Genomic DNA, 12,932 nt, shown 5'->3' with positions numbered 1-12,932 from the left:
GGCGGTCTCCCGGAGAAACGCTTTATTACAGTCAGCGCCCGTACACAGCAGCGAGAGGGAGGGAGGGAGCGAGGGAGGGAGCGAGGGAGGGAGCGAGGGAGGGAGCGAGGGAGGGAGCGAGCGAGCGGGGCAGCGGGGCCGGCAGCCCGGGGACGCCCCCGCCAGGCACAGCCCGAGGGGGCCCGGGAGCGGCTTCGTCAGTCCCGGCCGAGCCCCGGCGCTCAGACGTATCCCGGCTTCACCGAGAGGCGGCGGCAGTTGGGGCAGCCGCGGGTCCCATTGGTCTGGAGGCACCTGCAACGGGAGGAGGGCGCGTCGGCTCGGGGGGCTCTCCGCGGCCGGAGGCTCCCCCGGGGCGGCTCCACGGCTGCTGTACACCACAAGGCCATTACAGCTCCCCGTAGACCCTCCCGCCACGGACAGAGACTGGAGCTCTGCCATCCCTTCCAGGCAGCACTTCGGCAGATTCCTCTAGAAAAGTTTGCTTCTGTACTGCTGGAGTCCACAGACTCATCGGGCATCTCTCACTGCCCGGCAGTTTGATCCTAATTCTGGTGTCAGGTGTGAGGCCTTGTTATTAAATCCTTAGTTTTCAGATTAACATGTTTTGTAACACTCCTGTTTCTTCTACAACAAAATGATGGTACAGCTAACTTCTTTCCTGGCAGTAGTGTGATAATTGGCTGAACAACTTCCTTGCCTCTGTATGCCACTAGCCAAGGGAGGAAGTGAGGGAACTCAGGAAAAATCCAAACTGCCCCTGGGAGCAAAGAACTGATTCCTCAGGAGGAATCAAATAATCTGTGAACTGGGATGACTGCCGTGACAAAAGTGAGGACATCAGTGAACAATCATTTAAAGGACAAGCGGGAGTGTGATGGATATGATGGCTAAATCTCACCCTCCAAGGCTGTGAGGCTCTTAGCACTGCAATGTTATCCTTCCAGGCAGGATCAGGACAAAGGTAAGCAGGTAATCAAGACAAAGACCCGGGGAACAGCATGCATAGGACTACTCTGGGTATAAGCAGCTCTTTCCTATGGCTAATGTCATACAATAATATTTAGTACTTCCAGCTAATTACTTCAAGTGGAAGAAGTGAGAGCAAGGTAGTGCCTGGAGCTGGTTGTTCTTCTCCCCGATGGACTCCCCACACATGCCACAGTACAGCTCCATCTCCTCCACACATTCATGGAACTTCACTACGTGGTCACGCAATTCTTGCTGCTGCTCCTTCGTGCGATAGATCCTTTCACACAGGCAGTGGAGCTTCAGCAGGCCAAGCTGCACGTGAAGGACAGAAACATAAGACAAGTGAACAACAGGGTCAACACAGACCTGAAACAGCAGTGGGAAGCCACAGCCTCATCAGCCAGCTGGAGAAACATCACCAGGTCTTAAAACTTCCTGCCATTAACCCTTCTTCTTTGTGTCACAAAAGGTTTGAGACACTCGGCAGCTCTTCCACTCATGGTTTCCCTGAGCTACCTGTGACATGAAGTGTATTTCACTTTCCTTTGCCCCCAGCCAGCACACAGTTCAGCAGCTGCTCAGAGCAAAAATGTTTTTCAGGGAGACCTCTAATCCTCTAGTTCTCTGTCTGTTTTACACCCCATTTTTGCTGCTTCCCACTCCCCTTTGCCTATCCCATTGTGACTCCTCACTTTTCAGACTTGCATACTGATCTGTACAACAAACACTTCATGACAAAGCAAATCCCAAGCACTCACAGGTTAATAGGAATGTTAATGAGCAACAAGAAGTTTGGATACTTCAATGTTTGACATCTTATATTGCCTGACACAAGACCATGAAGAGTGCTGAAAAGCAGCTGTAGGATCTTACCTTGTTCCCTAGTCCCTCTGCCAGCTCCTGTGCCTTTTCAATGCTTTCCAGAGCCTGTGAAGTGAGAGCACTGGTCGTTAGTTCGTCAAATACATAAAAGACAGGCTTGAATGAATGTCTTATGAAAATTATTTAAAAAAAAATAGGTAAAGAAGTATAGAGTAAAATTTGGATAAACACCTAGAGCACCCTGCAACTCTGGAGAATCAACAAAGCTTTTTTGGGAGGGCTGATTTCCCTCACCTCCCAAAAGTTAAACCATAAGAAAAGGTTGGTTTGTGAAAGACCACAAGTAATGCAAGAGCTACATTTCTGTTGCAGACACTCAGTGTTGTTGGCAGAGGCTGGTCCCCAAGCAGAGAGAATACAGACTTATTTAAACTCAGTCCCACATGCTCACTGGGGGCTGGGATGGAGCACAAGCAAAGCAAACCTTGTCCCCATCTTACCTTGCAGGCTCAGTAATTGTTGGGCAACTCCAATTTCACTTGTACCAGAGGTGAGGAAAGGGATTACCAGCACCAATACACCACACTTACCCATTTTCCCCCTTCTGTTCATATATCCACCTTGCCTTACTTACACATGGTGTGATGTAGGAGTGTTCTGCTATCCATTTTTTAAATCTGAAGGAAATATTTAGCATAGCAGCTGTCATACCAAATGAGGCCCTACTTTCCCCTAGATGTCACAGTGTTCCTTCCTGTTCTGATAATTAGTCTCTCTTTTTTTTCTGAGCTGTAAAGACCTGCTTCCTATTTGTCCAAGGGTAAGAAGAGGTCTCCCTTGTGATGCACATTATAACATTTTTACCCCGTAATTTGGTGTTACTGCTATTGTAGGAGTAGAGGACCAGATGAGATGCAAAAATGCACTGTGAAGGCAAAGGAGATGGCATTAGACTTGTGGTGGCAGCAACAGCCTAGGGTAAAGAAATGGTAGGAGAGGGAAGCAGGAACTGAAGACCAGCAGGGAAACATAACTGAGAACTGTGCTTAGGAATACTGAGTATGTACTGGAAACTCCTGAAATTAATGACTGTGACTAAGAATCAAAGTGAAATCTGTGGGGTAGGGGAAAAGATGTTGACAAGTCTAGGGGACTGGTTGTCTTGGACAGGAATATGAGGCTGCACAAGAATGAGGGCAAGCAAGCTGTGGGCAGCCTGGGAGGATCTGGCATAGCATGATTACATTACATGCAAATGAAATGGACTAACCAGCCAAAGAGACTGGGAAGATGGAGGAAGCTGGGACTATAACAGGGAATCTGCAAATAGGATGAATAGCCTGAGAAATGGAAACTGGGCCTGGCAAGTTGAAAAGCAGGCTTGGGTGAATATACAGGGATGTGACATCTAAGGAGGTCACATTTGGTCAAGAGACACAAGGTCCCTGATCCAGCATGGCAGAGTTCCCTCTACTGCCTGGGACAGAATACAATATTCCTCTCTTCTTCTGTGGAATTGGGTGAGATTAGAATTCTGTGCAAAGCCTTTATCATGTTCTCACAAGTGAGAGCTGCTTGATATCAGAGGCTGACAGTGGCTCAAGACAGAATCAGTGAATGTAAGGGTTTGATGAATGCTCTGAATATTCTGTCCTGCAGAGGCCTACCTGCTCTTCTACATTCTTTTCACACTGAGAAATCTTTCAAGTCCACAGTTTCTTCTTCCATTGCTAACAAACATTATGTTTACTTACTGAGATTGAATGGTGTGTCTCACCCAACTGATTTCCTGATGGAGGCACTCGGATGCTGACAGCACCCTGAACTTGTCTGTTTTGACATATATTGGACATACTGATACCTGGGATGCTTCATTTGAGCTTAAATTCTTAGTGCCTCAATATGAGTGATAAGAATGAATTTTCATCATATTTAGACCCAGCCTTGGCACAGTGCCACATCAGCATCTTGGTGTGGCACTGTGCAGGTACTTCAGGTTGTTCAGAGCTAGTTCAGGGCTAATGTTTGAGCATTTCATTCTGTGGCCAAGTAATGTTCCTGCCATGCAATGTGCTGCATCTAGTGCAGTCTGGAGTTTAACACATATACACACTGTCTAAGCATTTTCAAAATAAGTAACTTCACCTCCTTGTTCTATATTGACCAGTTGTCTATCCCCCAATAAATTCCTGCTCTCATTCCTCTGTATCACATCAGAGTTTATGGACTGTCAAAGTTTCTCCAGGAATTTTATGCCACACTTGCCTGCAAAGCACATGGTGGAGCTGCAGAGCTGCCTTAACATCATTAGCACATCAATGAGCTTAGTCATATAACTAAAAAGTGGGCAGGGGAATCTATTTCAGAGCATAAGGCTTCCTTCCTCCAGTGCTGGTTTCTCAGCATAGAGCTTTAAAGTCATCAGGATTGACTAATGAGGCAATTCTGTAATTTAGTAGTCTGAGTCAGAATGGATGTTCCTACCATTAGTAACAAATTTTTGGCTGAGAGAGACCATTCAGAGAAATATAACTCTACAAGCAACAGATCCTGTTGGCAGAACCAAGGAGGTACAGGTCTCTTCTGAACTGTACCCTCACCAAAGTGCAAGTACAAGACTGTGCCCTAATCTTGTCCTACAAACTTCTGTAGAAACGAGTTTGTAACTGACCTTATCCAGCTCCTTTTGAATCATCCAGCACTTAGTCACTCCTAGCAGCACCTGGATCAGGCCCAGGCGGTTTCCAATCTCTGTCATGATGCTCATGGAAGAATCATACCGAGGGAAGGCTGTCTGCAGGAGCAGGGAGGAAAACACATGCTTTGCTATGAACTGCTTTCATGCCCTCTTGCTATTCCCTCTATCCTTCCTGGCAGGAAAGAGCTGTACCTGCACGTCTCTGCGACTGCGATGGATATCTGCAAAGCAGAGCAGACACAGTGCTTGCAGTGGCCGGTCACCATGCTGCAGGGCAATCTTCATGGACTCCTGAAAGAAATTGCCTCTGGTCAATAAAAGAGCTTGTTCTTGGTTCAAAACAGCAAGGCTGGGACTTTGCACTCTGGCCACTGAAGGACCAGCTCCAAAGAAGTGGCGCATCTTTTAAGGCAAAGAAAATCTTTCTCACATGTTCCTAACCAAGGGCCATTCATAGATGCAAATTTTGAAGCCTCCTGGGCTACAGAAACTACAGCTCTAAGATTGGAAGGCAGCAGGAAGATCTAAAGTCAAGTGTGAATGTCAGGGTGTCTCTTTTGCTCCAGCCCTGTGGCAGGATGCCCTGGCAGAGCCCCCCACGGCTCGTACCTCACAGCAATCCATGGCATCTGCCAGGCGCCCCAGCTTCCGATAGGCCACGGCCATGTGGTACTGGCTCATGGCACGGTACTTCAGGCTCCAGCCCTTCCCGTAATCATTCACCAGTTCAGCAGCTTTACATGGGAAAAACAAGGCTTTCTCGTAGTCCTGTAAGGCAGACAAGCACACAGGCAGCAGTCACAGCAGAAATAAAGCAAAAAGGAGAGAAGAAAAAAGCCCAACTATTTTTTATTTACTAACATTGCAACAGCTACCAGATTTCTGTACATCTTTATACGCGCGCTGCTCCTCTTCCACATGCAGTATTTCGGTGCATATCAAATTGTGAAAGGTGGAATTGCCACATACCGAATTAATATTATTCTCTGGGTTCAGGACACTGGGGCAATGACCCAGCAAATGAATTTTATGTAGGATGCCATTAACTGTATTCTGCAGGAACCATTTACCCTCCTCTAGAAGCAAAGGCTGAGAGCTTTCTCTGCTCTTACATCATCGCTACTTGTAACATCTACATGGAACCTTTGTTTTCTCCATACGATGAGTTGGGATCTCCAAAAAGCTCATTATCCATCATTGCAGGAAAGAGGAATTAAGACTCATGGCCTCATCAAATTCACAATAAGTAATATTTCATTTAAATTTTTAAACATTATACATTTATTTTTAAATATTAAATTTTAATTCAAAATTAAGTATTAAATATTTAATAATAATACTTTTTTTTGCATCAAAAGCATATTAGAAGTAAATCTTATTTTACAACAATTAGGTAAAACTTATCTAATTATCTAAAACCATTATCAAGTAAGTTATATGAAACTGCAGAAGGGGAAAAGTCTTCATATTTTTTTAATTCTCCACAATGCACAAAGGAAACCACAGCTTCTCAAGTTTCCTTTCTCCCTTATTTCACTCCTGTAAAGTATTCAGCACCATGCTATTTTCTTGATTTTAGGTCACCACACTTCACGTGATGAGCTTTCTATGAGTGAAGAAATCAGGACTTTGTGAGAAAAACCTATTTTTTGCTGTTTGTACCAGAAATTAGAACTGGCAAATCACCCCCCTGCTCTGTTCCTGCCTGGTTTTACCTACAGCTGCTTGCTGGCACCTATTTGCCTACAATAGTAGTAGAAATAGAGAATCCATGGGTCTTGGCTGCCAGCCCTCTGTCTCTGATGTGATCTTCTTTGAAGCTAAGTTTGATCTTTCCAACGCACATATTCACAGCTGCTTCTGCTGTGCTGTATAAACATGACACTAATCCTCCCATCCTTACTGTGGAGGAGAGTACTCCATTTGGATTTTACAAAGGGATTTTAGCTTACAGCACTCTCTCAGTACTTCACTTCCTAGGAAAGACAAAGGCTGAAATTCAGATGATTTCCAATGCTTCCCTGAACCTGTGGGACAATCACCCTTCTGTCCCTTAGGTTACTGTACCTTTATCTGGGTGTAGAAGTTCCCGAGGCTGCAGCAGACTCGACATTCCAGCATTTTGTCATCGTTGTTGTGTGCGTAGCGTAAAGCTTTCTCAAAGCACTCCAAAGCCTTCTGGAAAATGCTGAGGCCCAAGAAGGCATTGCCCATGCTGAGGCTCACCTGGCCATTCAGCTGCTGGCTCACAGTGGTACCCTGCATGTTCAGGCACGTCTTACAGTAAGAGATTGTTTTCTGGAATTCACAGAGTTTCTCATTGCTGCGAGCCAGGTTTAGGTAGCTCTCTGTAAGGAAATCTGGGTCTTCCAGCTCCCGTGCTGTGTCAATCTGTACCACTGCAAACTTTAAATAGATAAGATAATGTTTACAAAAGTGTGTAGTTTATTTAAATACAGCTCAAGCACCTGCAGAGTAGTGCCCTGTACTGGAGAAGAGGTTCATCTCTGAGCAGGGCAGACAAGGCCATCAGCACATGGAGAACCATCATATGCACCGAGCAGTTATCTTGTGGTTTAAAAGGCCTATGAGGACTCTGAAGAAATCTCTCCCTCCCTTCACAGAGTCTCTGGGCAGGGAAGATGAACTAGGCTGGCAGTAAGGGGAAAACAGCTGTTAAATGGCCCTAAAGAGAAGCTGGGCAAACAGGAAACATCTGACACAATGCAGTTCTGTTTTCTTCCACTCAGTGTGATGTATCCCACTATCTGTGGAATTCCTAAGATATTAAAGTATTAAAGTACCCTAAGCTACTTCTTAAATTAATCTTTTACTAATAAATTGCAGTCTTGATCTTGACAGTTTTAGTTCTATAACCTCCAGGATTTGTTGTGTACTGTTCTCTGAAATGAAGCCCCTTTCAGGCTGCAAACTCTTCTAAGCAGTAACTCTTATGTTTTATTATGAAGCAAGCATAATTGCTGCTGTCTTGAGTTAGTATCAGTAGCAAAGGTAAATAGTTATCAATTTTCATTAGACATTATCAGTTAGGATTATGGATAGAAAATTCCACAGGAATCAATTTCTTCATTTTTGCATAGTGGCTACACGTAATAATTTAGGCTACTAGAACATTTTGCATTCTTTAGAAACAACAACCCACCCTAAAAAAAAAAAAGAAAAACAACAAAAAGAACCCCACAAACAACCCCCAAAACCCACAAAAACCAAACTAAACAACAAACAAACAAAACCCAAAACAACACCAACCACAAACTGTGTACGTTTGGTTTGTAATTATCTTCTCAGCTTCCATTAGTTTAGGAAAGCTGCTATGTGGACTCGGTGATATGCACCAGCTCATGCTTCCCCACATTCCCTTAACTTTGCACAAGTTATTATTTCCTGTTTGCCACAGCCTCTTTTCTTGGTGTGAAGTAATTTTTCCTCTCCAAAAGAGGTAGAGCATCACAACCCTTCTTAAATCACTTTTTCTTTCATGCCTTTAATTCTGACCCTTTTTGTCCTGATATTTCTTCTCTCAATGGCTTATTGGCAAAGCTGTCCTTTCTCTATCCTTTGATCAGTTGCTGTGTAAAATCTTTAGTTTGACTGAAGCCATTTTCCTTCCCAATACTGTGAAGAACTAAAATTCACCTACTCTGATCCCACTTTCTAGTCTCTTCTCAGGTAAGGAATTATGTTTGGGTATTCTAAGCTCACTCCTTTGCCCTTTTTTTCCCCCCATGAAGTCTTCAGTATTTCCTTCAGGTAGCTACATCTTACCCTTTTTTCTTCTTTGCTCCCCAATCGGTCTGTTGTTATTTTCCAGCACTTAATTTCACACCACTTAACAGAATTGTCTTCCAATGTTTTCCAAGTGTATTAATACCTCTCCTTTCTTCTTCATCCTAAGTATTTGGTTTCATTATAGGGCTTTGACATGTGCATGAGTTTACCAGTAAGATGTGCCCCTCTCCCCCCTCCAATTCCAAACAGAGCTACCAAAAACTATTCAATGAGATGTAGACACCCCTTTCATGTTTTGTTCTAAATGCTGAGTGATAGCCAGTCTAAGTAAGAGGCAACCCAAAACACTGGGACAAGAATATCAAAGCCCTTTAGTAAGACCCTATTTCAGGCTAGGATAGTTTCTTAAGACTATTACAACACTCTCTTGCCTTGTCTTACAGATTCTTGAGTCACCCTCTGAAACGCTTCCTGCTGCTCTCTGCATACATCCTCTTACTTCTCAGATCCACACAACAGCTTCTTTTTGTTCATTTAATTAAACTCCTTATCCTCATGTGCTTGAAATGTAACTTCATCTGCTTTTTACCACTCTTCCATCAAGCCCCCATATCCTTCCTTCATTCTTCTATACTGTCCTGACAACTGGATGCTGGTCTCTGACCTCAACTGTGAGACATCTGGGATTTCTCAATTACCTCACCAAAACATCATCTTCTTTTCCCTCTTAATCAGCCCCCGGCCAACAAATAATTGTAATTAAAAAAATCCAATATAAGAACTATATTAGATATCAGCCAGAAGCTGAACAAGATGACAGACATGTCTCCACAAGATCAATACTTATTCTACAGAATTCACTTGGAGTTCTTTTATACTGACATACACACTGTAAACAGCTTGTAGTGGACAAAGTTCTGTTCTGGAACTGTTCTCATGGAAGTTCTGGACTGTTCTCATACCTTTTCCTGAAGCCTGATAACATGGTGTGCCTGTATGTGGGAAATGATCAAGAAAGGTTCCCATGAATAACTGGAGAACTTAAATAAGTCAGGAATCCTGAGGAACCAGACCCAGTGAAGAAAAATCATATTCCATGTATCTTGTGGGCTGGAGCTCTTGGTGAGCACAGTGATTACAGCAGCCCAGAACATGCACTCAATAGCTGGTATTTTCTGTTACACACAAAACACCCCCCACTTCAGGTTCTGATCCAGCCACATTCCATCGTGGGTGCGACACAATGGCATGCATTCATCTCCTGTTCACCTTACCTTCAGCATGTCTTTGTATCTGCCCATCTCTGCGTGAGCAGTGATGAGGCAACCCAAAACCCGAAACCTGCCAGCAGGATCCGCAGACTTCTCCAAAACCCTCATCCAGACTCGCAGGGCCTTTTCGGTCTGATTAGACTGGTAAAGGTGGAGTCCTTTCTCTATCTGTTGCTTTGTCTGGTCCTGACCCATCTCCCATGGATTAAAAAGCCTCATACACTAACCTCTAAGGATAGCAAAAAGGACGTGCTTACAAGAGAACACAACGTAAAATGCCCCACTAGAAGAGGGCGGGTTGTGTGCTCAGAGGGCCCAGAGCCATAAAAGCCCAGCCATGTCAGGGGGCTGGAGCTGTGGTAGGCAATGGCAAGAAGTGGTTGCTCGGCACTGAAGGCAGAATCCCAAATCCACTAGGCAAACATCTTGCTTGCTAGAGCTCCATCAGTGCATTTGTCTGTCCAATCCCGTAAGCAAAGAGGAAAAGCACAACAGGGAGAGAAAAATCTCAAGCCACAGGAGTGAAACTCAATCTGAACAGCCAGTGCTGGTCTCCTCCCCATTGGCTGCAGCTGCTCCTGCCAGTCCAGCTCACGTGGCTCCCAGGAATTCTAGTCAGGCTCCCCAGCTCCCAAGGTCACGGTGCCAACTGCCCACCCCTGCCCGCCAGTATGCAGCTTATAAATACCCCAGGGAGAGACAATTGGCTGCAGTCACAGCCTCGGGATGCCTCGGCTGTCTCCTTCCTCTGTGGCCATCCCTTCAGACAAACACTGCTGGTGGTGGGCTAGCTTGGTAGGAAGCAGACTCAGGTGGAGTAGTAGCTGTAGGAAAAATATATGCCTTAAAGTCAGGTGTGAACAAGGCAACTTCAGTGTGTACACATGTGCACTGTTACACTTGCAACAATGTACTTGATACTTTGCTAGGCACAAAATTCAGCCTCCCTTTGGAGGATCTCAGCTGGCATCATGGACAGTTTTTACAGACATAGGTCAGCTCTGTCACAGATTTGCTGTAAATACACCTCTGACTTCCTAATTTTAGGGACAAGGAGCTACCCATCCTGAAAACCTTTGTTCTTGACTGAATGTTGCTCCCTCCCATCAGATGAGTGAGTGTGGCTGTCCTTCAAAAGTTTCCAACAGAAGTTGTCAATGCACTGCTTAAGTTCTGCATCCAGAAATTGATGATCTTTTATGAATAACAATGAAGACACAGAACAACAGATATCTGCACTTCTTGGTTGCAGGAGAGAAGTGTTAGACCCATTAAAAGATAGCTTTATGTCTCCCACACTGTTGAAAAAATCAGACTGGTTCCTCTAGGAGTCACATTTCATAATCTAGAGATTCATTCAGTCCTTCTTAAGAACATACACCAAACCTGGGGAGGGGGGGGGGGCAGGTGGAGAATGCTATGGGGATATCTAATGTTTTTCAGATGCATAAGTTCCAAGAACAAGTTTTGTGATCCTTTTAGTGGGCAAAGAGAAGCAATTTGAAGTTTTAACAGACCTGCCTGCAAGAGCTGTCACATCTCCAGCCGCCTGCCTGCTTTTTGAATTTGGTGGCAGTTCTTTCCCAAAGGAAAATACCTACAGAATCACCACAAAGGGAACCCATCAGACTATCCTGCTCTTTCAACAAAAACCCAAGGGAGCCTTCCTGAGGTGATATCCTTAAGGACAGCAGGACACAAAATAAGGATGATAGTCTACCCAGAGGCTTTACATCATAGCAGTCATGATATCTTAAGAGATTTTATCTGTCCTTTATCCAAAATTCCCTCAGAAAAAAAATATTTCAAAAAGATAAATGTTTTAAACTGTAGAACAGTTTTGCTGCAATAACTGATTCTCTTTTGGGAGCTCATATACACTATGATATTTGCATTATTTAACTTAGCTTTGTTTTTAAGAGATGCATTGTGCTAGATGATATGTCAGCACAGACTATATGTAGTCTCACTCTGGAAGTAGAAACTATGGAAAAATCTACAGAAGCTGAAGAAAAGTAATGGTGAGGCACTGCTGGTTAATGTGAGAAAATCGCTTCAGCAGCACTGCTGAAATTATTAGCTAGGTACTTCATAGATTTTAGGACTCGTGTAAAAGTCTGATTGAGAATTTTAAAAAATCTCTCCTCCCTACAGTAATTCTTAAATGTCTCTCTGGTTGTAGGTGGTAGGATGGAAACAAGATGCAGATCAGTCCTCATGGAAAGCATTGATAATGGTGAGGCCATTCAGATTTCTAGACTTCAAGAAGAGGCCAGGAAAGCAGCCACTGGAGCCTGCTACATAACAGAATCAAGCCAGGATCCAGAAATGGGGATAACAAAAATTCTGGGTAGATCCGACTACTTTGAAAAATTAACCTTCCACAAGTGAGCTGCCTGTGACTCAAAAAACTCATCCTGAGATTCTTTTGGACCACATCGGCAAAGCACTGCTCCCTTCCCCACACAGCATAGCCAAAATGAAAAGAGGGTGCCTTGCAGCCTGACAAAACCCATCTAACGTGCGATGTGTTAGATGCAGTTTATAAACCTCACTTCGCCTCCTTGCTTTTGAGCACTATGAAACAGTGCTTATTTTCTTAAGAATCAATCTGTAACTCACCTGTTGAGATAAAAACACCCCAGTAAAATAAGGACTAAATCCATCAAGTTCAAACTGGTCATTTACAAAAAACCAGGAACATGCTATGATATGGAACATACCACTCTGAGCCCAGCTGCAGCTGCCTAAATATGGAGGGATAAAAAATCAACACTGACTGCCTGTGCTACTTCAAAAAAAGCAGCGGCATCCGTCTATGGCTCAAGACAGCTGTAATTCACACAAGATTCAGGTACAGCTTCTACAGTTTAAAATCCACAGTTTCTCCTCAGGAAGTACAAATCAAGGAGCCTGAATGGTGCTTGGCAACATCAAATTAGGGAATCTTACCTGTCATACATGCAGTGAGGCTCATCATGCACTCAATTCTCCAGAGTGACCACACTGACCTGCTTCTCCTTCTCCCCACTGCTCTTCATAATGTCTCTGGTGACTCCTGGCCGTATGAAGAGAGCAGAATGTGGTGGGTAAAGTCAGGAAGACTGGAGTCAAAACAAACAGTGAAAGGTGGAGGTGGATGTGAGAGGAAAAAGGTTTCTCCTAAAACATTCAGCATCAGGATTTCATCTACAGCTTTGTGTATTTCCTACAAATGCTGATAAATATAACAACTAATGTGAAAATGCTCATTATTTTCGGAGATTAATACACTGGCTCTTAGGTGTAATTTGATTGTATACTGATTGGTGGTGGCCTTTTAAATTGAAGAAAAAGTCTTAAAAAAATAAAAAAGCCACTGACCCAAGAGGGATCCGGTGTCAGTTCTGTAAGATGTAGCTTACAAAGCTATGGTTGTG

At 44.0% G+C, this 12,932-nt stretch overlaps 1 protein-coding gene across 4 annotated transcripts; it reads right to left on the bottom strand.

The window, feature by feature from the left end:
• Positions 1–191: 191 nt before the first annotated feature.
• On the bottom strand, positions 192–9,732 carry RAPSN (receptor associated protein of the synapse). Of its 4 annotated transcripts, none has more exons than XM_062494148.1 (8): positions 9,517–9,732; positions 6,560–6,898; positions 5,102–5,260; positions 4,685–4,783; positions 4,466–4,588; positions 1,846–1,899; positions 1,085–1,284; positions 192–294 (listed from the first exon to the last, which is right to left on the bottom strand). In XM_062494148.1, the coding sequence occupies exons 1-8, from the start codon at positions 9,730–9,732 to the stop codon at positions 222–224; spliced, it is 1,263 nt and encodes a 420-aa protein (XP_062350132.1). In that variant the 3' UTR covers positions 192–221. The 4 variants fall into 4 exon arrangements, with proteins under 4 accessions (XP_062350132.1, XP_062350134.1, XP_062350133.1 ...); XM_062494150.1 differs by having other exon boundaries at positions 6,719–6,898; positions 9,517–9,708; XM_062494149.1 differs by having other exon boundaries at positions 6,560–6,751; positions 9,517–9,708.
• Between the last annotated feature and the right edge of the window lie 3,200 nt (positions 9,733–12,932).

The sequence above is a fragment of the Cinclus cinclus genome, chromosome 6 (assembly GCF_963662255.1).
Source record: "Cinclus cinclus chromosome 6, bCinCin1.1, whole genome shotgun sequence".
In the NCBI taxonomy this organism is placed as follows: domain Eukaryota; kingdom Metazoa; phylum Chordata; class Aves; order Passeriformes; family Cinclidae; genus Cinclus; species Cinclus cinclus.
This window is presented reverse-complemented; position numbering and strand designations above follow the sequence as displayed.

Coding starts and splice junctions, on each gene's coding strand:
- RAPSN (XM_062494148.1), bottom strand. CDS start 9,732: ATGAGGCTTTTTAATCCATGGGAGATGGGTCAGGACCAGACAAAGCAA. Junction 1,285..1,845: donor CAGAGGGACTAGGGAACAAG/GTAAGATCCTAC, acceptor CTTCACGTGCAG/CTTGGCCTGCTGAAGCTCCA. Junction 295..1,084: donor TCTCACTTCTTCCACTTGAA/GTAATTAGCTGG, acceptor CTCCCGTTGCAG/GTGCCTCCAGACCAATGGGA.